The sequence below is a fragment of the Toxorhynchites rutilus genome, chromosome 3 (assembly GCF_029784135.1).
Source record: "Toxorhynchites rutilus septentrionalis strain SRP chromosome 3, ASM2978413v1, whole genome shotgun sequence".
Classification (NCBI taxonomy): Eukaryota; Metazoa; Arthropoda; class Insecta; order Diptera; family Culicidae; genus Toxorhynchites; species Toxorhynchites rutilus.
Genome location: NC_073746.1, coordinates 249,999,245 through 250,027,191, shown reverse-complemented (window position 1 = coordinate 250,027,191; position 27,947 = coordinate 249,999,245). Strand labels below are relative to the sequence as shown.

At 36.3% G+C, this 27,947-nt stretch overlaps 2 protein-coding genes across 2 annotated transcripts in view; both read left to right on the top strand.

The window, feature by feature from the left end:
• LOC129774124 (lipase member H-like) overlaps window positions 1-8,675 on the top strand; it is a 28,686-nt gene extending 20,011 nt beyond the window's left edge. The window contains exon 3 of the mRNA XM_055777824.1: window positions 8,521-8,675. Within this exon, the coding sequence (XP_055633799.1) occupies window positions 8,521-8,675 (155 nt within the window). The remainder of the gene's footprint in view (window positions 1-8,520) is intronic.
• Window positions 8,582-27,947, top strand: part of LOC129780157 (mucin-2) — a 163,111-nt gene continuing 143,745 nt past the window's right edge. The window contains exon 1 of the mRNA XM_055788139.1: window positions 8,582-8,799. The gene's annotated coding sequence lies outside the window, so the exon portion shown is untranslated. The remainder of the gene's footprint in view (window positions 8,800-27,947) is intronic.

Genomic DNA, 27,947 nt, shown 5'->3' with positions numbered 1-27,947 from the left:
TCTACAATAGTCTGAAAGTGGAAACAGAATGCCGCGTTGTGCGTTGCTTCTCACCAGCTGTCATTGTTTGCGTTTTGTACTAAAACATTCGCCCGACGCAGTCTGTTGATTTGCAGTCACAATCTAGCATTCGCGTCACCACTTTTCATGTAAACAAAAACAAAACTCGTATAAATATCTTGTTCTTGTTGTGTCCACGGATCAGTTCAATGTTTCTAAAAACAACACATTGAAATATCCGCGCTAGTGGCATTGAGCTTCGTTTACTAGTTTAGGGGAGCGTGAAAGAATAGCTGAGTTTCAGTCGTAATGAACACGTTTTCAAAATTAATATTATGAATGAAAATTAGCTTTCCCTTATCAAATTAGTATTCTATTTAAATGAACAACATTTTTGTTTGCAGGTGGTGAAAAAGTCTCATACGAAAATTGTTTATGATGACAATTCTATATTATGATGAAAAAATTCAGCAACAATGTTGGAATTGTTTAGCCATATGGCTGAATGAAAGTCACAAACAAGTGTTTCAAGTAATCAAATAACATGATGTGAAAATTTTCCTTCAAATTTTAGAATTTAAAAACCGGCTTCGTGTCTTCTGATCTGATAGAGATTACACTATTAAGTTTGGGACCCAAATTATGGTCCTAATTTGAAATTGCCACCATGCGTCGACACCATGCCACTGTCATCGCGAATTCGGCGCAAGCAGTTTTGAACGAATGTTAGCGTTTAGTACAACGATGCTAATGACGCATCGCATTATTGTGTTCGACTAAATGGAAACACACATATTTAAAATGAAGTGTCAAAGCACAATTGTCGCAACGCGACGCATAGCGCGGCATTCTGATCCCCCCTTGGGAATCGCATGCGTTGACAGGCATAGAGAACTGAGATTGAAAATATGCAAAAGAGAATCAAATTTTTATTTTTTTAATTATTTTCTTTAGGAAGTGGAAAATGGAATAAAGCCAGGGATAACCCAACCTAAATACTCGTACACTCTAATTAGATAGATAGGTCTGATTTCATTGGGAATCTAGAAAAACCGGAAAGACTCTTGTAAATTCATGGCCGATACTAACATTGGCAATGGATGCAATTCCCTATCGGTCAAGGATTTTTTCGGGTTGGAATTTTTCTTGACATACCATGGACGCACTACGCTCGCATAATGCCTCAGTTTGTTCATTTGGTAAAATTTCTATGTATTTTATCATCAGCCCGTTTTTTAAAATTTTTTTATCTTGCTTACTGGTTCAGATGCTAAACCCTGATATTTCATTATCTCAAGAGACGAATGAACTCTCAGAGTTTAAAGTCTCTCTAATTCAATACCTTCCTTCCTTCCTTCATTATCTACATTCTTTGTGTGGACACCGACTGGACAACATCGTTGCTGGACGAGCTGGATGGCGAGGGATCGAGTGCCTTTCTCAAGGCAAGAGGGTGGAGGTGGTAGCGCTGGAGTAGAGTAGAGTAGAGTTTTCAAAGGGCCTTTCTCAAGGCTAGAGACGAATGAACTGAAAAAGTTTAAAGTCTCTATAATACAATACCTTCCTTCCTCCATTATCAGCAAGATAGCTCGTCCAGCTCAAACCTTATTATTATTATTATTATTATTATTATTATTAAATCCTTTATTCCGAAGCCTATCCTCTGATTTCTGTCGTGTATGTTATTATAATACACTCAAAAAAAATCAACTGTCGAAGAATGTTACTCAAGTTCCAATAATTTAATCAAATTATCAAAATTATAAGAGTATAAAATTTTTCACTGTATATAATAGTGTTTGATAGTTTACGACTCTAAGTCTTAATAACAGAAAATATTCAGTTTGTAAAAGTTGCCTCCGTTGCATATTCATCACCGGTAAGCCACACGCATTTGCCCTTCACGTTCTTGTTTGTTTTTGTTACTCATCACCGTCATCTTGTGAATGTGCAGCATTTTGAATTCCGCTGCATCAAAACAATTGGATTGTTTATATTTAAGTTGCCAGCGACGCTACTGCTTTTGAGGTACTAATTATGACCGCTGCTTGGCTGTCATTTTCCCTTCATGAATCACGCGACCGTCACGCGTCATCCCATGGATGAGGAAAAACACCCTTCATGACAATTTTACGGCATAACTTATAATGCTAATAAAAGACGTTTATTTTAAGACTGCACTAGGATTACTTAATTGCGGAGGCTATCTGCCACATTTAACGCGCGTGGAAAACGCGCGTGGAAAATCTAAGTGGTCCATTTTATGTGTTCTATTGTTTAGGTTTGAAGACCCTGTGGATTATCGAATTTATCTTTTCCTCTCGATAATGCGTCTATTCGAGTAAACTTATTGTGATTTTTATAGTCCGTCATGAATTTTGTGGAAGACTCGGATGTTCACCACTGTTGAAATGCAAATCGAAAAATAACACAACACGTAATATATACAAATCTCCACCCAATGGATTTGACCAACCTGTTTTAGGGATGAATTAAATTGTAGTTAATGCCAAATGCAAAATGTTACAATTAATCACATAGGGTTTTTCGAAGAAAACCCTGCTATTTTCTGTGCATTGATATATTATTTGAAGTAGAATTCCCTGCTCACATTCAACAACATCTTGATCAAAATAGCCAAATTAAGAACTACAGTTGGAAACAGGTCGGTCAACGTCGTTCACTTTGTGACAACCTCTTATGAGTGTTTTAACACTCCTATACTCGCGCATTGGTCTGTCAAACCGAGAATCTAATAATTCGTTCATTTCTTAGAAAATATCAACACTACAACTTTGCGATTCTCTCTAGCTTCGTTATTCGTCGTTCGTCATCGTTTAGCGTATCGCATGTGTTGGTAAGAAGGGGACGTGTGTCACTTTTTTTACACTTTCGGTCTGACACACCGACACGAGTATAGGAGTAACTTTTTTGGACAAGTGCATTTTTTCATATTCTAGAATATTGTTGAATGAAATGTATAAATTAATGTTAGTGGCGTGGAATATTTATTGAATATAATGAATAAGATCATTACCGGACTATTCTTATTTGATTTCAGTCCCTTTTGTAACTGGATTGAACGGATCCATATATTAACTATTCGTCGTTAGACGTTCAAAAGCAAAATATAAATGTTTGACTTTTGTATAGTTATTCGCTAAATATAATGGTCATACATATACACACTTGTGGAAGAATTGTAAACAGTAAACTATAAACTAATCGGTAGCTTACGGTAAATTTTAACAGTTACAGTTTCGGGGACACTTTTTTATAATGGACAATATCGACAAGAAAACAATAAAAAATAAAAGGAAGTTCCTAGAAATCCTTTTATATCAACTTTTTATGCCCCATCTAGAAAAGGGTCTTAGTTCACAAAGAAATTAGAGACAAAGAATATTAGAAATATGCAACCTTTATATTCCAGGACCTTTATCATCTGGTAATTATCCAGAAGGTCGTTATACATTCTTCTTTTCGATAAAAGACCCGAAAACACGCAACAACTGCACAAAATGTAAAAAAATATGTTTGTTTCGAGCATGCAGCGATGCTATGTTCTGATTCTTACTCCAATGAAACCACAATCAATTATTACGTTTTTATGTTATTTTATAGCTATTTATACTGCCATGAATTATATTTAGTTGCTTACTTTTAATTAATAACAGTGAAAAATTCGAATTTCGTTATTTGTGTTGGAGTATCAAAAATACTCTACTTAGAAGGAGGTTGAATTAGATGACTATTAAAACATAATAAAGACGAAGAAAACATATTTTTTGGAGTTTTTTCATTCAATCATACCCTCTTCTTCAAATGAATGCCAATAAAGTCTGAAAAATACACAATGGCAACATTACAGAGAAGTTCAATTTTCGGTCTGTGACACCGTGCGCGAGTATACGTGTTATGATTTTGCACGCGAGTACAAGAGGGTTAATGGTAAAACATATCCATCTCCAGTGTGACAAAAGCCAACTTCTGCATCATTAATGAAACAAACAAGTGAAGCGGCGAACTATTGCACACCCATCATCGGTGATGCTGTTTGTTTTGTTTTTATTTTTTTCCGATCGCACTTTGTTTCAGCATCACCCGAGAGCGAATTTTCTCTCGATAGCGGAGAGTATTTTTTGCTGGTGTTTCTCACTGTGAAATGATTGTTATGAATTGGGGGCGGTAAAGGTGCACTATTCAGCACGATACTGCTCTCTTAGTGCTGAGTGCTTCTCATCCAGCGGTGAGCTGACGAGCGAAGGTGATTAGGTGATGCTTCGGTTTTAGGTACACCTCGATATAAATATAAATAAAACCTGTAAAAAAATGGAGACCACACGACTATTTACATGAACAACCGGAAATAATATTTCAATATATATATACATATGTATAAATGTTAATATGTAAAAATCCTTCTAATTTAACAAGGTTCGATGTATAGTGGTGCCGTGTCGGACTCACAAAAATGGAGATATGTTTTTTATACAGATTTAAATTTCAATAATTTGCGAAATCGTACACATTTATGAAAAGTAATGTAAAAAATGGAATCTGTATTGAATTCTGCATGAAAAACCACACATAGCGTAAGATTACTTTGATAAAAGAACACACAACGAACCTCCTACAGGAAGAAAAATGTAGGTTTTGGCCAATGTTTTTGTTTCGCATTTTTTTTAATTTTTTGTCATTTTCCAGAAAACGGAACAACGGAAAATAATTATTCTTGAAGATTGGGGTATCTGTAAAGCCAATTATCAAAATTACACCAAAGGTTTTTGTTAAAAATAAGATAAATTTTTACAGCTTAGTCGTCTATTGACGACTGAAACGATATACCGAACTATACGTTTGTAAAAGATTATTTAGACTAAATTGGAGATTTTGTTCAACCAATGATATTTACCTGGATAATATGCCAGTGAAACGTTTTGAGGGTGCTTTTATTTTCGTTTGTTCAACAACTGATGGAAAAGCTGCACAGACGCAATTTAAAGCTGAAATATAGCTTCATTTCGACTATTGACACTTTGCCACACAATCACACAATGACTATAATAAAATTAGTCAGTTGAACAATGGTCGAGCTATAGCATTGAGTGCTCAATAAGACGATATGTTGAATTATAAATTTATTATTTTCTCGTGAACGGGATTCCTAGACAACAATTACTCAACTGTTTTGTTGCAATAAGCTATAGGGGAGGCGCGGGGACAGTGGGGGTCAGATGGACAGGTGGTTGATTTGTATAGTTACATAATGAATTTCAAATTTCTGTTAATGAGAACCCCTTCTACAAGCTATTCTATGATATTTCAACCACCCTATAACAATGAATACTGATCAAAGGTGAAGAAGGAAGACAAAAACCGAAAATCAAACATGATTCCGTGCGTAGATTTAGTTTTTGCAGCTTCGAAATTAAGCATTATTCCCCTCACAAGCGATAAACTTCTGCGCTTCATATATTACAACCTGTCCATTTTCCGCCCACTATATGTCCATATCACCTGCATCGAAACAAAGATTCTACTTTTTGGTCTGTTTTAATTTCAGTTGAAAAAAATTGAAAACTACTCTATTGAGAAACATTTGGCTGATATTTCGAAAAACAGTATATTGAATTCTAAGAAACTGCATTCAAGTTTTGGGAAACATTTGATTAAACTTTATCATGGAGGCAATGGCCAAGAAACGTTTCAAGCTTCATGCTTGGGGATTCTAGTTTTTGCAGATGGCGGACTTTGGATGGGCGGATTCGATTATATGCACACCCAAAGTTGATTTTTAGCTCATGTTTTGTCATCCCGATTTATTACATTAAACGAGCGTAAAAATAACAGAAAATGTCATGACTCTCAAATACTAGTAAGCATTTGTATAATATATATGGTACGGCAATATGAGATTAATACGAGCGAGCGAAACAAGAGACACGTTCCAAATAAGCACGCATTACTTTGCTACATATGTACACGGATGGAAAGGCAACGGCAACTTCAATTTGTAATGAGATGTAATATTATCACGCTTCTGCGCAACAGCATCATTAACTATGTGGATAGCGTGGTCGTGTAAAACAGTCTTGCGTTCCAGTCGTCCTTGGTTCGATCCCCGTTGAGGTCGTTTGGATTTTTTTTGGGTGCAATCCAAAAAAGACGAAAAAAGAAAAAAGAAAGAGATGTCTGCTTTCACACATCCAAACATTTTTAAGCGTTGGGCGACAGATGGCATTATTTGCTCATTTGACGCTACAAGGCATGAATAGATATGGTTTCTGCCGAAAATGAAATGCTTTCTAGCAACGATAGTTTGGGTGCAGTCTCCGATTTCTATTCACTGTATATAGCCGAATCCTGTATATAATTGAGTCAAAAAAATTTTTTGGTTTTTTATACACATATTTTTCGTTTTTTTATTGATTCCCTTTACGTCAGAAAACGCCTTTCTCACACGAACAAAATAAAATTATCCAGAAGCTCTCAGGAGGTGATAGACGATCATTCTTGATGATAAAATCCTTCTACGCATATGGTCGAATTTCAACAATGACAGAGTTATAGAATTTTTTTTTGTTTCGTTCGATTCTGTTGCTTCTTTCAAATGGAAGCAACAGAATCGTGTGAGAAAATTTAGTACAGTATACAGGTAAACTTTTTTTTGCGGGGGATAGGGACCGAAAAAACAAAAGATAGTAGTTTTGAAGTACACTGAAGTCGCTTTTTACGCGGTTTTCTTTATACGCGGTTTTATTTTACGCGGCTTTTTTACGCGGTTTTTGGAATTTACCCGGATTTTGGAATTTACGTGGTTTTTTTTAAGTGGATTTCGGAATACACGCGGTTTTTTTACGCGGATTTCGAAATTTACGCAATTTATTACGTGGCACTTATCAACCACGTAAAAACTCAATATGCTAATTGATGTGACTTTTCACGAAGTAATTTTGCATTGTATCACTGATTCGTAGCTGAGAAATAAAAGGAGATACAAATATCACGGTATGGTATGACACCCCTCCCTCCTCTCCATTCCAGAGGAGGGAGGGGTGTCATACCATAATAGAAATATTTCTCATACCCAAAAACTGTCACATCCCAAATTGTGCTTGATTAGTTCTCGGGTTATACAGAAGTTTAAGTTTCGTTTGTATGGCAGCCCCCTTAGAGAGGGGGAGGAGTGTATTCACCATAGACACGTTTCGTGCCCCGTAAAACCTTCACATGCCAAATTTGGCTCCATTTGCTTGATTAGTTTTCGAGTTATGCAGAAATTTGTGTTTCATTTGTAAGACAGTCCACCCTTAGAGAGCAGGAGGAGTGTCTAACCACCATAGAAACATTTATTGCATCCTAAAACCTCCACATGCCAAATTTGGTTTCGTTTGCTTGATTAATTCTCGAGAAGAGAGGGGGGAGGAGTGTCCATGCACCATGGAAACGTTTCGTGTCCCGTAAAACATTCGCATGACAAATTTGGCTCCATTTTCTTGATTAGTTTTCGAATTATGCAGTAATTTGTGTTTCATTTGTATGGCAGCTTCCCCTTAGAGAGAGGAATGGAGTGTCTAACCACCCCCAATACATTTATTGCACCCTTAAACCTCAATATGCCTAATTTGGTTTCATTTGCTTCAATAATTCTCGAGTAATGCACAAATTTGTATTTCATTTGTATGGCAGCCCCAGCCCCCCTTAGAGAGGGGGGAGGGGTCTCAAACTATCACGAAAACCTTCCCCGGCCCCATAAACCCCCACATACCAATTTTCATGTTAATCGGTTCAGTAGTTTCCGAGTCTATAAGAATCAGACCAGACAGACAGAAATCCATTTATATATATATATATATATATATATATATATATATATATATATATATATATATATATATATATATATATATATATATATATCAACCAAATAACACATGTGCATAAAGTTTAGATCTGTTTTCTGCATCATATACCTTAAGCGTCCGAAATATGATTCAGAACGGTTTTCTGTTTTCTGCTGTTATTGGTAGCCACGCTTCTAAAAGCTATCATTGGAAAAATATGACATCAATTTTTTGGGTAGCTGAAATTCTGCCGCTCAGATTGCTTTTCTTGGTTTACTCAAATAATCTGAGGCCACGATTTGACAAAACTTCTGAGCTAGTATATTTCGTGCGTCTGAAACATTCTCTTATATCAATAAAATATTTAATTGACAATGAACCTTCAATTAAATTAAACACAATAGTTATTCCGACACATTCACCACACTGCTATGTGAATAATCCCTCACTTCCATAGCATCTTGATACCCTCAAATCTTCGGCAGCATCTCACTGATCATCACACCGCCCAGAGAGAAGATACTCACCCCACCGAGGGGTGCGATACTGGTTGAAAGCCGGCATCACGCTGCATTTGTATCATTTACTCATCTCCATTGCTGAGAGCAGCGAGGCAACGGTTTGTTTTGTTTACTTCTTCTTCTCCTTTTCTTTCCGCTACTTTTGCACTCAGGTCGCGTCAGGTATACTAGTCTACTAGCGCAGCGCGAGGGGGTAAATCAGCATGCACGACCGGAGCTGAATCTGAATCTCCAGAGACTTGCCCCAGTCGAGAACATGAGCTTCGACTCAGTTCAAATGAAATCTTCATCCAAAACGGTCGTGTAGGGTTCGTTTCGTTCGCTCGTTTGAATTTACGCGGTTCCGGGACGATCATTGCGCGAAGTGTGCTTCTAAATTCCGAGATTCGAGATTCGAGTTGAGTGCGGCGACGTTTGATGCTGTTTCGAGAGTAAGTGCAATTCTTGATCCCAAAGTGTGCTGGAATAAATCTAGACTAGGATAGGACGCTTTGTCACGCCGCTTTTCCGCCGTTTGCTGTGTGTGTGTGTTTTGTTTTATTTTGTTTTGTTTCGGAAAATCTTGGCAGAGGATGCACCCCCTTTAAAGCGCGACAATAAGCGATGCATATTTGCATTTTTCGTTCGTCTCGCCGCTTCGATCTTGGACTGAACGGAGTGCGGAGCAGTTGCGATGGTTGTGATGCAATTTGAATCTTGTCTGTGGAGCGCAAATGAAAAAAAACAACAGCTAAATATCAACCAGTAAAGAGTGTGCAATAAGTGACGATGAAAAGCGCATCGTGTGGAATAGTCTGACGAATTCTTGTGTTGTTGTTGTTTAGAAGTGAGATCACAAAGGGAGGAAAACAACGTGATTTAAAACGGTACAAAGGAAATTTAGTGCAACTGATTTTGCAGAGGATTTACGAACATGTTGGAGCAAGCGAAGGAGATGTCGTAATTTCCCCACCTGTTTGTTGATCTGTGATTCGTCGTGTTGAATGTCGTTTCGCGAGGAGAAGATGAAGATTGGACATATGGGTTCTTTTTGGCGCTGAAGGTGATGGGATGTGGTGATTGGATGACTATTTGGGTGCTCAATTCCTTATCGGAATCTAAATAATGTGTTTCCGCGTTTGGAAATGATTTTTATCGACATCAGATTAAAGAACAACACAACTGGTTTTGTCAGAATATCTGTTTCAAATTATCAATATGTTGGATTGAATAGAAGATTCCAAAACGATGCCGTGGAGTCGATTAAGTTTCGTGATTGATAGTGTAAAAAACTTCTAAACAAATTATTTTAGCTTCAAACCACCTTTTACATTAATTTAATTGCACTTTAATTAGAATGCGTTCTCCAGCCCATTTAGAGAAAGAAAGGTGTATGACGCGAAATTGTGCACTTACTCTACTCCCAAACCACATTCATGATATTGGAAAACTCTTATCTTAAATAAACAATCATCAGCTCATCACCTGCAATGTTTCTGATGTACTTTTTCCAAGTTTCGCGTTACATATAATAACTGCCCTCTGTTCCATGTTAAGATTCCAACATCAAGTATTGGTTTGTTTGAAGATATAAGATTTTGGAGGATCGTCCATAATTCGTACAATGAATTTTCTAACCACAACGAATTGGTAGGCAACAATACATTATATTTTATAATCACCAAAATTTGACATAGTTTTCAAGATAATAATTGTTGTTTGGGAATATGCTAGTTTTTGTACCGTATTATGATTTGTCATATTAGGACTAGTTTCGGTATGCCCATTTCCGGAAACACCGGATCATCCATATATTGTGTAATCAAACAGCCATTCCATGTCAAACCGATATATTTTTTCTCCGATTCTCGCGGAAAGTTGCAGTTTTGTTTCTTATCGCAAAATATTAGACCCTTTTTTTTATTATGGTGCCCATTTCCAATTTTGTTTTTATAATTATTGTTCGTACAGGTCTGACTCGATTATATACAGACTCGATTGTATACAGACTCGATTATATGTGATTCGATTATATACAATTTTGGACTCGATTATATACAGTTTGAAAAAAAATATTTTTTTTTTATTTTTCAAATATGACTTATTTCAAGAAAAATATTACCTATCAACGTTAAGGTGAAATTTTTGAGTGCCTTTTATATGTACAGTGGGGTAAAAATCGTGATTTTTGAAGATTTTGCTTGAATTTTCATCAGGAATGGTTTATATCGATATTGCAGCGAAATTAAGATAGATAGAAGTTGGGTGTCAAAGAACAAATTGTAGAGTGATTTAAAAGCTTCAATTTAATTGATAGAATCAATGAAGTTCAATATGAGTTTTTAGAATAAAATTAATAATAACACATTTAAAATTACTAACTTTGAAGTTTTTCACTTCTAAAATGTTATTTAAATCCACTAATTAACAACACACAACTATAGTCTGTACTAAATTTTCTCATCTTCCAAATGAAAGCAACAAAATCGTCTTCTGTAGCGTACTTTTTAATGTAGAGCTAGTTTGAGGCAACAGAGTCCGAAACAAACAAAAAGTTCTATAACAATGTCATTGTTGAAATTCGAACATACGCGGATTTTTTTCATCAAATATAATCCTCTATCGCCTCCTGAATGAATTCGGATTATTATATGAGAAAGGTATTTTATGACTTTAAGGGGATGAATCAAAAATTAAAATCATCTTTTATATTCAAAAAAAGAAAAATATATTTATCAATATTATATTTCATCCGACAAGTATGTCTTAATGATCAAATGTGTAGTGAAACTAGCTGAACACGAAACGCTTAATTCTATTCTTAAATTCGTTAATCGTGATATTAAAATCAAACAAATGGGCAACATCGTTGAAGCATTCCATCATTGAACGTATTGGTTCGTGGAGGGAGTAGTCTCGACGTCTGAACGGCAGGCGAAGAAAGTCAGAGCGACGGAGAGTATAACCAGGAACATTGATGGCGATTTGCGCAAGTACGTTTGGAGCATCAATTTCGGCGACAAGAAGTCGAGCGATGAATATTGCCTTAGCCCGTTTCCGCTTTTGCTTCAGCGTTTCCAACCCTATCAACTGACATCGATGTTCGTACGGTGGCAAATTCAGCGGATCATTCCATGGCAGGAGACGTAGGGCGAATCTGACGAACCTTCCCTGAATTGATTCGATGCGAGCAGCCATAGTGCTACGATAAGGGTCCCATATTAATGAAGCGGTTTCTAGAAACGGTCGAACCAAGCACGAATACTAGGATCTCAGCGTGTAAGGATCTCGGAATTCTCTGCTCAATTTGCTCACAAATCCCAATTGACGACGAGCCTTGTCTATGATGTCTTCGTAGTGGTTCCGAAATGACAGAGCTGGATCAAGGAAGACACCGAGATCTCGAATCGTTTGAACTCGACTTAACACTTCGTCCCCGACAGTGTATTCGAACGACAAGAGGTTCATCTTGCGGTGGAAGCTTATGACAGAGCATTTTGGTATGCTTAGTTGCATCCTGTTTACGCGACACCATGCAGCGAATTTATCAAGAAGTTTTTGGAGTTTACGACAATCTTCAATGCTGTTGACGTCAATGTCCGGTTTAGATCATCAACATATACCAGGCAACAGTCGGCTCCAAGATACACGATGGCATCGTTGATGAAAAGTGAGAATAGCAGCGGTCCCAAATTGCTACCTTGAGGAACTCCGGAGCTGCTTTCAAACCAGGATGAGGTGCAAGAGCCGATTTTGACTGCTAGTTTTCCAGCGAGAAAATATGAGCGAAGCCATTTAACGAGCCTTACAGAGAAACCAAGTTTTGCTAATTTGGCCAGAAGTATACTATGGTCATCCTTGTCGAATGCTGCTTTGAGGTCGGTGTAAATGGCGTCAATCTGTCGGCCCTCTTCAATTTTGCTAAGACAGAAGGATGTGAATTCACACAAATTTGTAGTGACACTTCTGCCAGGAAAAATCCATGTTGGTTCGGGGAAATGTAGTGTCTCACCTGACGAAACATGTGTTCCGACATAATTATTTCAAATAGCTTTGAGCAAGCACTCAGCGATGTGATGCCCCGATAACACCGGACATCGTTTTTGCTTCCTTTTTTATGCACCTGAAACATGAACGATGCTTTCCATCGAGTCGGGAAGGTTGCAGTTCTCAGAGACAAGTTGTACGAATGAGTGAGTGGCTGCTCCAGATGTTCGAAGCATTTTTTCAGAACACACGCTGCAATTCCATCAGGTCCAGGCTGATGGGAAATTTTTAATTTCTCGACCGCTTTTCGTATCCCTTCTGATGATAGTTCAGGTGTATCAGCGTCAGCGCTCCCAGTAGGAGTTAGTTCCAGAGCAGCTTCAACACTGTCAGAGGTGGGGTTGAACATCGAACTGAAGTATATGCATAAAAAACGATAAAAAAAAATTGTTTTTTGGCTCTATTATATACAGGATTCGATTATATACAGTGAAAATAAATCCGAAACTGCATATAATCGAGTCCGCCCTGTATTTGTTTTTCATAGTTTACATGATCTCGGGGCCAAGGGCGCTATATTTTTTATATTTTTTATTGAAAGCTGAGGATTTTGTACATAACATATCCAAAAATCATAGACATTATTTTTTGTACCTGAGTTATGTTTTTTCAAAATTAACCGATGGATTTTTTCTTTTTTTTTTTTCCAAAAATGCCTTTTTTCAAAAATTCTAAACTTTTGAACTATTAGGCCGATTCAGTTTTGAAACAAATGAGTTGGTCTTCTTTGAAAAAATACCGCACTTGCGCAAATATTGGATTCTAGTCGCATAGATGTAGTCTAGTTGCATAGGAATATTGAACAAAATCTGAAAATATATTACGTGTACCGGTAAGTTTCTTCGGTTTTACAACAGATGGCGTAACTTGATTATTATTATTCCAGTGAATCAAATTTCCAGACATTCGTTGGAAAGCTACTGTCATTGCGCGTCTTTTTCGGTATATGTCAAAAAGTTGAAGCGTAAACAACATGGTTTTTTGCCGCTTCGAATATGTCGAATTTCGTACCAACGAGAGTGTTTTTGCGGGGAGTGTTACTTCATTACTTCAATATGAAGGAAATAGCTGCGAAAAGTCATCGTATTTTGGTGGAAGTTTATGGTGACCATGATGGTAATTTTGAATTGGAAGACGATGATCGTTCCGGACCGCCAAAAAATAGGAATTGGAGGCTTTACTCGGTCAAGATCCGTCACAAACGCAACAAGAACTTGCAGATATACTTGGAGTAACTCATCAAACCATATCCGATCTTTTAAAAATAACGGGAATGATCCGAAAGTTAGGACATTGGGTGCCGTATGATTTGAAGCCATGAGATGTCGAACGCCGTTTTTTTCACGTGCGAACAACTGCTCCAACGGCATAAAAGAAAGGGTTTTTGCATTGAATCGTTACTGGCGATGAAAGGTGGGTCCATTACGACAATTCTAAACGTCGGGCAACGTATGGATATCCCGACCATGCATCAACATCGATGGCCGCGGGGAATATTCACGGCCAGAAGGTTATGCTGTCTATTTGGTGGGACCAGCTGGGTGTGGTGTACTATGAGCTGCTAAAATGGAATGAAATCATTACGGGGATCCTCTACCGACGACAATTGATGCGTTTGAGCTGTGCACTGAACTGAAAAACGGCCATAATACGAGCAAAGATACGATAAAGTTATTTTGCAGCACGACCATGCTCGGCCGCATGTCGCGAAACCAGTCAAAACATACTTGTAAACGCTGAAATGGGAGGTCATATTCCACCCGCCGTATTCTTCAGACATTGCTCCGTCTGATTACTACTTTTTTTCGATCGATGCAACATGGTCTGGTTGACCAGCACGTCTCCAATTTTGATGAAGTCAAAAATTGGATCGATTCATGGTTAGCCGCCAAACCGGCCGATTATTTCCGCAAAGGAATCCGTAAATTGCTAGAAAGATGGGAAAAAGTTGTGAGTAGCGATGGGCAATACTTTGAATATTTAATTTATAGCCATTTTTGCAGAATAAAGCATTATTTTTGAAAAAAAGCCGAGAAACTTACCGGTACTCCTATTATTGACTTTGAAAAATCATTACTCAAAAACGAAAAAAAAACATCTTAGATATTTGGATATATTATGTGCAAAAAACTCAGCTTTTAAGAAAAACCACTATGTAAACTATGAAAAACAATTACAATCAATAATTACGAAAATAAAAAAAAATTGATTTCTCGGCTAATTTTGAAAAATCATACCACAGTAAGTAGTCAGTAAGTAGATTTGTGGGAAGTTATCAGGCCGGATTCATGCCCGATTGTTCGACGACGGACCAGATTTTTACACTATAGCAGATCCTCTAAAAAAGCCGCGAGTACCAGGTCCCCACACACCACATCTTCGTTGACTTCAAGGCCGCATTTGATACAATCGACCGACGACAGCTATGGTGGATCATGGACGAACACGGCTTCCCCCGAAAGCTGACAAGACTGATTCAGGCAACGATGAACGGTATGCGGTACAGTGTGCGAATCTCAGCTGAGCTGGCGGAATCATTTGAGACTCACAGGGGACTGCGACAATGCCAATGAGCCTAAAATAAATAAATGGGATAAAAGAACACAACAACAGCCATGAAATTCGAAGACGCATAGTCAAAAAAAGTCGTGTCTACTATGGGCTCCGCAAATCCTTGAGGTCCAACAAACTCCGACCCCGTACAAAGTGTACCATGTACAAATCCCTAATTCGACCGGTTGTTCTCTAGGGACGATGCTTGAAGAGGACTCACAAGCGCTAGGTGTTTTCGAACGCCGAGTGCTCAGAACAATGTACGGTGGTACATTTGGTAAAATTCCGCTAGTGGAATTAATGTAATGAATTTTGTAAAATTCGATACTTTTTGTGAGTCTAATTCATCTTTAATCATTGTTCAGTGTATTCTGGAAGATGGTAGGTGGTTCAGTTGCTAATCGATGTTCAAATGAAAAAAAAATATTTTTAATAAAAAAAAGACGATTTCATATTTACACACCTAGTAGGGGTAGTGGGGGCAAATTGGTCATGGGGGGCAAAGTGGTCACCTGTTTGTTTGGTAGTTTAACTATTGAATATAGATGCCGTATTGATAATCACCTTATGTTTGAAGAATTTAATGATTTTTGAGCCACCCTGTACTTCAGTAGAGCTGTCGCATGTCAAAATACAAACAAATACAGAAATTGCTCTCTCGATAGCAATTCGACCATAGTTTTGTGCGCATGGTATCTAAGAAATTTCTCATGAAATTTAGTTTCTTCAATCTGATATATTGGACAAATCATCAATCTGGACGACTGTTCTCATATTCTAGGAGAGGTGAACAGATATTTTGTTCAATCTCAGCGATTAATTAGCATAGAATTTATTTTGATGTTTGGGGGCAAAGTGGTAACATTGTAAGTTGTTTTTCACCTATGATAACAACTTACAATGTTCTGTTTACTAAAGCTGATATACCTCATCACATTCTGCTCTTGAAGAAGATCCTTTTGGGGCTTTGACCCTGGATAAATATGCCACTCCAACTAAACCAAGCCTCATTATGCGGAATGTTATGTGTTTCTTACTACGTTTTTGTATGCCTGAGAAAATTTTAATTTAGACTCTAGGTAAATAGGCCATCTCAGTACATGTACAAGTACAAGTGTACAAGTACATGTATGAACCTACTATATCAAATATGATTTGAACAAATTTGGACGAAAAAAACGCATAAATCTATCCCATTTAGCTTAATATGTGCGAGTAACCACTTTGCCCCCACTAGGTGACCATTTTACCTCCAAGCAAAAATAATGTTCGATTTTTCACCTTTTTTCTAATGATGAAAAGTGTACTATTTTGAATTTTTATAGTAAAAGCCGTTTGCTATCTCGAAGAACAATGAGTTGAACTATAATATTCTTCGAGAAACGGTAATTGAAGCGGTATGTGGACGGACGATTCCCCTATATTCATGCGTCGCTCTGATTCTTGGCAAAAAGCCAAATTCATTAAAACAGTTCATGAAAACGATTGGGGAATTCTAAAATCTTAGATTCCAGCTGGTTGAAATATAACAAATCGATAAATTCCAAAAAAAAAATGTGCAAGAACGGTGAAAACGAACTTCGAAAATGTATTTAAAAGATGTAGTAACGGCATGTCACACCGTTTGCTGAAGTCTGAATGATAATTTTTTCTCTTTTTTCAAAAATGCATTTTTTTTTAAATTCACAACATTTCATTACCAACAATGAGTTGGTATTTTCCATTTTTTCTATTTGCGGATTATAACATATTTTTTTCCATTTGGAAAACGCTTGCGTCTATTTATGCGGACAATCAATCGTTTCAATGAACATTTGTTCGCATAGCTAGACGTAAACACCAGGTTGCTCTGTTTGTAGCGGAAGTGTTTACAATTCCGATAATAGTCAAAACGTCTCCGTCGGTAGTTTCAGTTGTTATCGGATAAAATCAAAAAGGTTTGCAAGAAATTTAGTGAAATGTCTGAAAAAGGTGCTCTTGATTTGTTGCGACATGATAGTACTTTTTTCCTGAAGAATACTCTGGGTTATGATAAGAATAGCAGGTTCGCGTTTTCTCAATTAATCGAATTTGTAAAGGCAATTTGCAAATTTGGAAATTTTAGCATCATGATTTATCGATATCAATCGCATAAAGATGGTGGAGTGACTTACACCAACGGTATGAGTAAATGCTGAGTATGTGGAAAAATTCGATGTCGAATCTGAGGAGTTATTATACTAAGAACCAACAATATTTCAATTTTACTACTGATCTGATTGTTTCATTATCTACTTGAAGATTCAAATGCAGGAATTTAGGTAGTTATAGCATTAAAAAACACAATTGCTTCTCTTTGTTCATCGCAGTGCAGTGTACAGAAAATAGTAATTATATGAGCAGCGTTTCAATGGTTTCTTATATTCATCTATTAGGTAACACTATGTAAAAAGACACTATCGTGACAGACATGTTTGGACTGTACAAAGAATGTGATTTGAATGTAGATTTAGCTTATAACACATAATACCGACAATTGTTGATTTTCGAACGATGTATGAAAGCTGTATGGAACTACGTCTGTTATGCGGACAAACAGTGATTTTTTCTGAAACGTTTTTTCAAAATTGCTCAGATGTTTTCGAGCAAAAAATGATTGTTTGCATGTTGAGCAAACGTATTACATTGTGTAGAATGCGAAACAGCGAAAAATTCGATTTTGTTAATTTTGTCGTTTACGTCTCCTATAGAAACATGGGCAGATTATACAGTTGCCATTATTTTCGACGTTTAGAGTATTCACTTCTATACCATTGCATATGGTACACATTTACACAGTAGCCATTTAAGTGTAAGAGTTTTCTTCCGTTATTATCCAGCCAATCCAGTTCCAGTTCCATTATCCAGTTAGACCGTACAGCGGAGACAGTTGATTGATCATTGTTGGGTGATATATAGAACAGCAGCCCGATGTGTCTTGCAGAGCAGAGCAGTTGTATGGATGAATCGATCTTATTTCAATCGTGGATCGATGTCCATTGCTGATGATTGTTGCGTGGATGTAGTTATTCTGTAACAACACAAAGATGGTCAATTGAGGGCCCTGAGTTTTGAGCTCACGATCGATCGCTTACTAAGCGAACGCGCAACCAATGTGGCTACGAAGACCCCTAAAAATGAAATCTTATAATATGTTGAATTTGAAAAATCATAACACAAGAATGAAAAATCACCTTTCTGATATTCGGATATGTTATGTACCTTAAACCTTAGCTTTCAAGGAAAAATATAAAAAATATGCTACCCTTGGTTCCTAAACCATGCAAACGATGAAAAACTATTACGGTTAAAAATTGCGGGAACAAAATCCGTTTTTTTCCCCAGTGTAATATTTTGACGTAGGACTACGTCTTTCATTTCTGTACCGGGGTGTAAGTTTAAAGTTTCGAAAACGAAAGAGTGACGCTGGACTGCAAGGTTTTGAAAGTCAATACCTCTTTTCCGGCTGAACGGAGTGGTATGATGATCATTTCATTTGGAAGACAAAATGTCCACGAGTTATATGATTGTTAATTATTGAGCCGAAAACTTATTTCAATAGCTTTAAATTTCTTAGAAAACAGGTTATTGAAACCGTATATAACCTCGCATACGCTCTGGAAATTCATTCAGTTGATGCGGTGATGTGAGATGAGGACGGTCACACTCAGACGCCTATGCATTATGGTCTTCTTTCCCAATTTAATTTCTCTTCTGCAGTTGAACCGAACAGTTCGTAAATCTACCGGTGGTAAGGCACCACGAAAACAGCTCGGAAAAGCGCACCAGCCGCAGGAAGTGTGAAGAAGCCACATCGCTACCGAGCAGGCACCGTGGCTTTGCATGAAAATCGTCGCTATCAGAAGTCGATCGAATTGCTGATCCGCAAGCTACCTTTGCAGCGTTTGGTTCGTGGAATTGCCCAGGACTTCAAAACAGACTTGCGCTTCTAATGTTCCGCGATTATGGCACTGCAGGAGGCCTATTCGAAGATACCAATTTGTGTGCTATCCACGCAAAACGCGTCACATCATGCCCAAGGACATCCAGCTGGCCCGTCGTATCTGAGGGACACCTAATTTGATGTATTAGAGTTCAGAAATGTATTCGCAGGCCGATCTGAAAGAAGCATTTAGCGAAAATCGTGGTGTCGATGATAATTCGATATCGATGGGTACCATTAACTATGGATTTGATAATGACGAATACGAAATTTACGATAGTGGACATTTCACTATATCGAAGAAATCACTTTGAGAGCTGCGTTATAAAATTATTTGTGTACGAGTGCCGCAATCGTTAGTCGATTCTAATTTGTTAATTTGCGATGGGTATTTCCTCGGAGGACTCGATTACTCCTTTGAGCATTAATAATCTCTTTCTGGCAAAACGGAGTGGTATGATAATCACATTATTCGAACGACGAAATGTGGAAGTTTTCTGCCAATCCCCTTTCAACCTCCAACATCTCTTTTTCCCGTTTGTCGTTTTCCAATTTCATTTCTCCTCTGCAGTCGGTCATAACGGAGCATTTAGCGAAAACCGAGGTATCGATGATAATTCGATACCGATGGGTGCCGTTGACTCTGGATTTGATAGTAAAGAACACGATATGATATGTTGTGATGGATATTATCGAAGTGGATATTATTTTACATATCAATATTTGTTTACGAATGCAGCAATCGATCGTCGTTATTGGGAAGTTGGGATTGTTGGGAAAGGGCTCTTATTTTTACTGTGTAATTCCAAGGAGTAATCCTTCTCAAATGTTAATAATCCTGCTCCGGATCAACGATGATTCCAATTGTCGGGGCTTAGGGGGTGGCTACTATTTGCGCTGGGTATTTCTGAGGAGGAATCGATTCACCCTTTTGAGCGGTTATAATTCTTTTCCGGCTAAACGAAGTGGTATGATAATCACTTTATTCGAAAGATGAAATGTCTAAGATTTATATGCTTGTTACTTATTATTTACTAAGTCAACGTTAGTCCTACGTCCACCTTGCGGTTATATCAAAAATATAACCCACTTTTAGTTTTTTTAAACAAGAATAGCTCATTTGGCTTTAATTTGATATGTCGATCATCTGAATCGGTTCAGTAGTCCAACAGCTATTAATTTTTGTGGTGGAAAAGGGATAAAAATTTATTTTTTGGATCATTGGTCAATTAAAAAAAAACGCCTCTCTGATTTTTGGATATGTTATGTAAAAACCTCAGAAGAAGAAATTCAAGAAATAATATAAAAAAATAAAGTGCCCTTGGTATTAAAAATATGTATGCTGAAGTCTTAGAAGCTACAGTAGGAACAGTGGTTTTAAAAAAATAGAGAAGAGGAATTTTTAAAAAATGTTTAAATGTTAATCAAATGAATGATGAATGAGACATATATTTTTTTTATGAAGCTTGAGCTTCTGATAATCTGAAGAAAAAGAGTGGACCCGCAATTGAACTGTGGGATATCAAGCGTAATGGAATTTGGCAACCAAACAACGCTCGGGCAAAAGATAATGGAATCATGTACGAAGAAAAAATCGTGCAATGGCATATGGTACGAAGACTGTAGTCCTGCAATAATCATAATACCTACTACATTAGTAATAAACCTACTACCTACTACATTACTACTAACTGTTGAATTGAACTATGGAAAAACGATAGCATTTTAAAATCCCGACGAGATTTTCGTGTCAAGAGTTTTCCGTGCTCAACCATTAACCGTGCGGGCAAGTTTTGAGAACATATGTATGTCAAAAATGGAATATATATGCGATATAACATGAACAAATATACAGAACTGAAAGTGTCAAGCAACATCTGTTTTGCTTTTATTCATGCAAACTTCGAAGAAGATTCCAATTGTACAAGAAACCATACCATTCACATAATGATTCATATTTAAACAGGTCATGTTATCAACGAACGAGATTTCTCCCAGCAGCATTATATTTGCTTAAGGTTTCTCACAACGAGAACACAAAAGCTGAAACCGAAAAGAGGCCGGTTCTCGATGAATGGGAAAGTTTCACTCTCCGTTTTCTGAACGTTCCACTGGTAAATAACTCAATGTCATGTCGTTTCCAGGTCATATGTTTGCCGAAATCATCAACAGAATTATCAGGTTGCATTTATCGACCGCACTGCACTTCACGAGAGCTGGCATACCCTCGGGCAACGAGATTCATGTTGTCGTTGCTGTTGTCAGCACAGTCGATGGGAGAGAAATTGTAACTGCGCACTGTAAAAGTAATTAGCCTCAGGCAACCCACATGACAGATACGAGTTCATCGATCAAAACAAGTTGAGACCAATTCGACTGTAATAATTAAAGTGTAATAATATCGAATTAACGGTACCGAATTAAAAGGTAACGTTTCAATCTTTCCATTTTGTTGAAACAATGTCAGTTTCATTTTAAACCCGTATTAATGGGTCTCAGTAAGTGACACTGAATAAAGCATTGGGTACGACATCGCTTGTTTCAAAAAAAAAAAATAACTATTTAACAACCAATGCATGGTGTGAGAAAATCGTTGGTCAGCATCTGCCAGCCCTAAAACGAATCCAACCAGCTGAGAATGACAATACGACATTTGCGTAAACTTACCGGTGAACGCCCCTTATTTCAAAAGCAGTAGGTACACGAAAATACTAACTTTTGACGGTGGCACACTTCACCGGTCTCGGACCTCCCAAACGATGTTGCTGCAATTGGAAGATGTACAATCCCTCCGCGAAGGGGGGTAAACACGCAACGGCTGTTCACGACTCTATCAATCTATTGTGCTGTCTTAATAGTTGAACGGATTTTATATAATTATCAGATGAGCGAATGATCCATCTTCGCGTGCCTCTCGTTACATTAGAGTGCTATTTTATTAGCTGTTAAAACTCAAACGCGATTTAATTTTCAGGTTCCATTTGATATGCGATAAGATTCTGTCTGTCATCGTGCGCAAAAGTTGTTGTTGAAAGACATTTCATAAGAATTCAATTTCCGGCCAGTAGAATTAGCATCAATTGCCGGTGATCTCGAACATCACCGCACACCGTTACTGGTGTGAAAGATGGGTATCATCGATATCGGCTATCTCACCCAAAGCAGCATCGCTCCGCATCGAAGCACATTATGCGTATAGGTTCTTGTATGCGCGAATGAAACAGCTTTAAACGAGATTTACTTTCATGATTGTTGCCCCATCTGCGAAAACTTGATCTGCAAGCTCGCGAGAAACCCTAATAAAAATAATAAAATGGCTAAGGTCATGAGGCGCAGGGACGCAGCTTTTTTTTCTCATTTCCAAACAAAAAATGCTGTTCACTTCTACAGAATATCGGCTTCCATGTGGCCGCTTCAATGGTGGATACCGAAGGTAAGGCTGAGAGTACGAAAAGTTGTAAAAATTTGTCTTAATTAAACGCACGCGATTCGGGTGAAAGGAATTCAACGGAGCTATATCGGTAATGGTTCGAGCAAAATTATGCAATGTGCTTTCGAATCCGGTAATCGGTGGATGTCCGGCAAATGATTAGTTCAGTTTGTCCAGATAAGTTGTCCAATTATTATCTAATTCTAAATTATTATTGTTCTTCTTCGACGGCATCAACCTTCCTAGAGAATCTTCGCCGTTTCAACGTAGTGTGTCTTTCTTTTTTATTATAAGTACTGAGCTTAGATTTAATCCTTTGCGGTCGTATGTCTACTCTCAGCCACCACAGCAAGAATCATACCAAATACTTTATCCAAACGTATTTAATAATTTACATTTTTTCTCAGCGAATTTCAATGTCTAATGAACTTGTTCACTAATTAATACGCAGTATCTATGGATTATAGATAACGGTACTCGGTGTAAACAAACAATTATTATTGTGAATAGATAAGGAACTCTTTCAAGGGAAATTAATTCTGACCGCAAAGGGTTGAATGTATTCTGAGTGATACACGTGAGCTAGAGCAAGTCGGAAGGAATAAACGAAACATATTAAGAACAGAAAGGGAATTGTACCTAAGACCCTCGATATAAACTCAAAAACTATAATACCTACAACATTTTGGTCAAAGAATGAAATATAGAAAATCATTAAAAGTTCATAAAAAATAGAAAAAAAAATTACGCTGAAAAACAAATTTAGAAATTTAAATTCATTTTCCTCAAACATTTTTTTTTCAATTCTCAAAAAAAAAATTATATGAATATCTCTTACAATTACCAACAAGTCATGGGCACATTTACAGAAAAAAAGTATTTCTAACAACAACTTTTTCATGTGTTCGTTGAAAAAAATACAACAAATCCTAATTTTGTTTGGAGCCAAGATAGTGATATAGTGTATTGGAAAAAGTTTTAGATCTTATTGAAATATGAACTTTTGTTGAAGACGTTCAATTTTAATTTTTTATAGTAGTCGCCTCATAACATTTATGAGTGTAAATTCTCGAGTTTGTCATGTTCTTGAAGTGTCGCGAGATAGAAAAAAGTCACAGGAGGGTTGTGTCCGAGACACGATCGCATAGTTGATGTAGGATTCCATTTGGCTATCTGTTGATTTTGGATATGTTTGAAGAATTACATCGTTAAACTCTTTGATAATGATTTGGTGGCCCTGAAAAGGGCCGTTTTGTTTGGTTGTTGAGAATTGTTCGTTCACTCCACCAGTGTTTACCGAGTGATGATGACAGAAGGATGGTAAACAATCGTTGGATGGTGCGTATCAGATACCGAAGTGGAACGAGATATGATGGAAACCGCCCTATGTGATCCTAGACGAGATGTCTCCTGTATTATGTATGGATGAAATAAAGAAAAAAAACTAACCAATGTACTATAAGATAATTATCAATACCGAACACAATTATCAATTTTTCTCATCAGCAAAAACAAGATACTTTAATATAGAGAAAACATATTTGAAATGGTAAAGGTAAATTTCTTTTATAATTTTTAATTTATGTGTGTTTATTCAACCCAATGCAGATTTTAGTTGGACTAACAAAAACTAATACCAAATGGAGAGCATACACGAAATCACTTTTTCTAATATTTCTTCTCATTTCTTTTTCAATTTTTCTCGCCGCATAAATTTTCCTTGGGTGAAAATGAACACAACAAAACAGACAGCTTGAATCAAACGACCCGTTCTTGAGTGGGAGCACACCTTTGTTTTTATTTATGAAAGTTGAAATAAATCGTTTCATATTTCAAGTCATTTTTAACACAACTGCTACCATATACAATTTAACACTTATATTTGTGCTAAATTTTCACAATACACATTGATATGAAATTTCACGAAGCAAAGAACATTAAAGTTCCGAATTTAAATTTTATTCGCTAGAATGATTCGTATCACTCACCATACTTGCAATATAAAAATGTCCCCGACTTGCATATATTTGCAATGCCGATTTCCCCCGGGCACCATGGTTTTGATATCCCTGTTAGGGAATACATTTGGTAAGAACAAAAGCTCCCCCTACTTTTATGTATTTGCAATGTAGATTTCCTCCAGGCAGCTTGGTGTTGATGTCTCTGTTAGAGAACACATTTCGGCGGGAGCAAAAGTTCCCCCTACTTTCATGTATTTACAATGCCGATTTCCCACAGACAGCTTGATCTCGATGTCTCTGTTAGGGAACACATTTCGGCAGGAACAAAAGTTCCCCTTACTTTCATGTATTTGCAATGTTAGCCGTCGACCAATTCGACCAATCAGAAGTGGGTATTCCCGTTAGGATAGGGGTTGAAATTTTTCAATTGTTCGATAGTTAGTTTCATGACATATATTATTTTCTTCAATATAAAAAATTGTTATGAAGTACCGAAATCGATGGACGCAAAAATTTCATCAATCCATCATCAAATGACTGAGCAATAAGCGTTTGAAATTGGACAATTTACACGATGTGCTCGATTTTCGATTTTCAATTTGTACCCCAATATGTTCCCGAAAGACGTAATCCTACGTCAAAAGTTTGTGGAATATGGCATTCGCGATGATTTACACACTAAAATGTTACGAGCTGAATATTAGAGGAACTGGTACAAATTCGGTGCCCCATTTTGTTTTTTGAACTTAGCTCTTGGCCAATGCTCGGAATTTCTTCATATTACGTCAGCTTATGAAGGGATCTATTGCGGACATTACCCGCAAACCGATTTCAAAAATCGTGATTTGGCTCGGAGCTTTGAGCATAGAAGTGAAACAACTCAAAGTCGAGTACCCGAGATGGCTGGGTATAAATTTGACACACCGTTTTGTTTTATTTTTTTTTCTAATTAAAAGAATCGTCCTGAAATCACTGAAAAATGTATTTTTTGACATTTTCATACAAAATAGAAGTAAAGTACACTATCTTACGTAAATTAACTCAACTTTGACGAAAAAGCATGCAATTTTACAAAACAAAGAGGAACAAAGAAACAATTTTTTCAAGAAAAAGTGAACAAATTACATCGATGTAAACCTGCTGCGAAAAAAACAATGTTGCCAGAGCGGGCGGGTTTTTATCCCCATCGGGCGAAATTTAATTTTGCTGCATAGGCATGCAATACTTAGCATAGTGTATCATCAACACTATGCTTACATTGGGGTGCCAAATTACCCGCATACCGAAATTTCACTTTGGAATGAAATCTATGAAATTCGGATTAAAATCTCGATATACTTACTCAAATTAATGAAGAACATCAATTTCTTGATCCAAATCAGCTTTAATATTTAAAATCGGCTCACTATTCGATTTTTAATGATTTTCCAAAAGAAGCACATGAAAAACTTTCGAGATTTCAAAAACAACAAAACTTGAATTTTTTTTTAAAAACACAGATATTTTGGGTTTTTGGCATCTGACGTTTGTTACTACATTACTAGAACACTTTTTTTTTATTCACCACCAGAGTGCGCTCATTACCGTCGGAGATCCTGGTGGGTACCAAATTACCCACGGGGTACCGAATTTGTACCAGTTCCACTAATAGTAATTTTCCAATGAAAATATGAAAAAGTTGTTGTTAGAAAAACTTTTTCCATGTGAAAATGCCCATCTTCTGCTGGAAAATGAATGACTAGTTGGAAATTATATGGGCTATTCATGTATATTTTATTCGGTATATTTAAAAAAATATATTTTCAAGAAAAATGAATTTATATTTTAAAATTAAAAAAAAAATTAAACACAAAATTCGAAACTTTAAAAAATTTCTCACTCAAAGGCTATTACAAAATGTTGGTTAAAGAATGAAATGTAAGAGATAATTTAAGTTTTCATTGAAAAATATCGAAAATTTAAAAAAACAGTCCTAACAATTAGCAAAAGGAGTTTTTGTTATTTTTTGGTATTTTTGTTTTTTTTAAGTTAAAACGATTTCCTACATTTCATTCTCCGATCAAAATTTTGTATGTCTTATAGTTTTTGAGATACAATTTTTTGTACAAAATAAGAATAAATGCAAAATTAGATACAAAATGAGAATAGAAGTTTGCCCCTATTCAAAATGAAATCAAACCCTACTGTTGGCGCACCAATACTAATGTATTTTCCGTTTTTTATAAATTCCTTTTAATCACATGGATGAAGAAATTTTAAAATTCCTATTATAAAAATATAGTTAATTATCTTCTGTATGAACTTAATTTATAATATTCCATACGTTTGTTGCATGTCGAAACTTGTTGCTATTAGAAATTATGTGACGCGCAACATAGAGCATTTGATGGAAGTATGGGAATGACTTGATAAGTGGATAATTTTGACGCAAATATGCTTTTTTCGCACTGAAATGCATATAAAATATCGAATAAAAAGCCTGACGAAAAAATCGTCAAATATATCGCACAAGAACATAAAATCGCACAAAAATTAATTCGCACAAAAAAGTTTGCTTGTAGTTTTTTTCACGACATTCTCAATAGCTTTGAATTGAAAATATGGAAAAGTACTCAAAGTGCATCTTACTATGATGTACATATCATCGAACAAATTTACCATCGAATGTTGAACGAATTACCATCAAATTTATTCAAAATAGGAGAATTGATGTAGATGAATTAAATTTTCACTTACATATGAATGCTTGATGTATTGTTAGAACAAACGGAATATTAATTAAGATCGACAAATAAAACTACTTTTCAAAAAAAAAAAAATTCTACAAATAGATCAAATGTTGATATGTTTAGCCTTATAAATTTAAATCCACAAACATAATAAAATCATCAATTTCATGAGAACACAAAAAATGCAAACGGTGTAAATAAGGGGAAAAAATGGCATGTTCAATGTTCGAAACATTAAGAAAACAAAAATTATAAATATCAAAAAACTCGTACAGACACATTTCAAAGCAGTACTGTATTTTATTTGGAAATTCCAATATTTAGAATTACCAAAAAATTGTACCGCACAACGGTCTAAAATTCTGAAGAAAAATCATTTATCAAAAACTCCTACATTTCAATGAAAATTGTGTTTAAATGGATCTAAAAATTTTCAAAAATCTAAAAAAATTTGAAATACGAAAAAAATGACTTCAATTTGAATTTTTTTTCGATATAATTTTTGTATAATATTGAGAATGGGGGGAAAAACAACGTTTTCCACTATAGCTCTTATAGTGAATCATATAGGGAACAATCATTTCAGAAAAAAACATAATTTTCTAATTTGTTACCCTATACAATATTTTCCATAGCTCTGGTGTTAATTTTTGGGGACACTTTTCACGAACACATGAATAAAATACAATTATAGATTTCAGGAATATATTACAAAATTCAAAAAAATAGAAATTAACAAAACATTTTTTTTTAAATTGCTAGATATTTTTGTATCGCCCAGTTCTCGAAATTTTTCTTAAGAAAATCACAAATATCAAAAAACACATATGAACATATTTGAATATAAATTAAATCAGTATTTTGTCTCAAAATTCTAAAATAATATTCAAAACTAGCTGACCCGACGAACTTCGTCCCG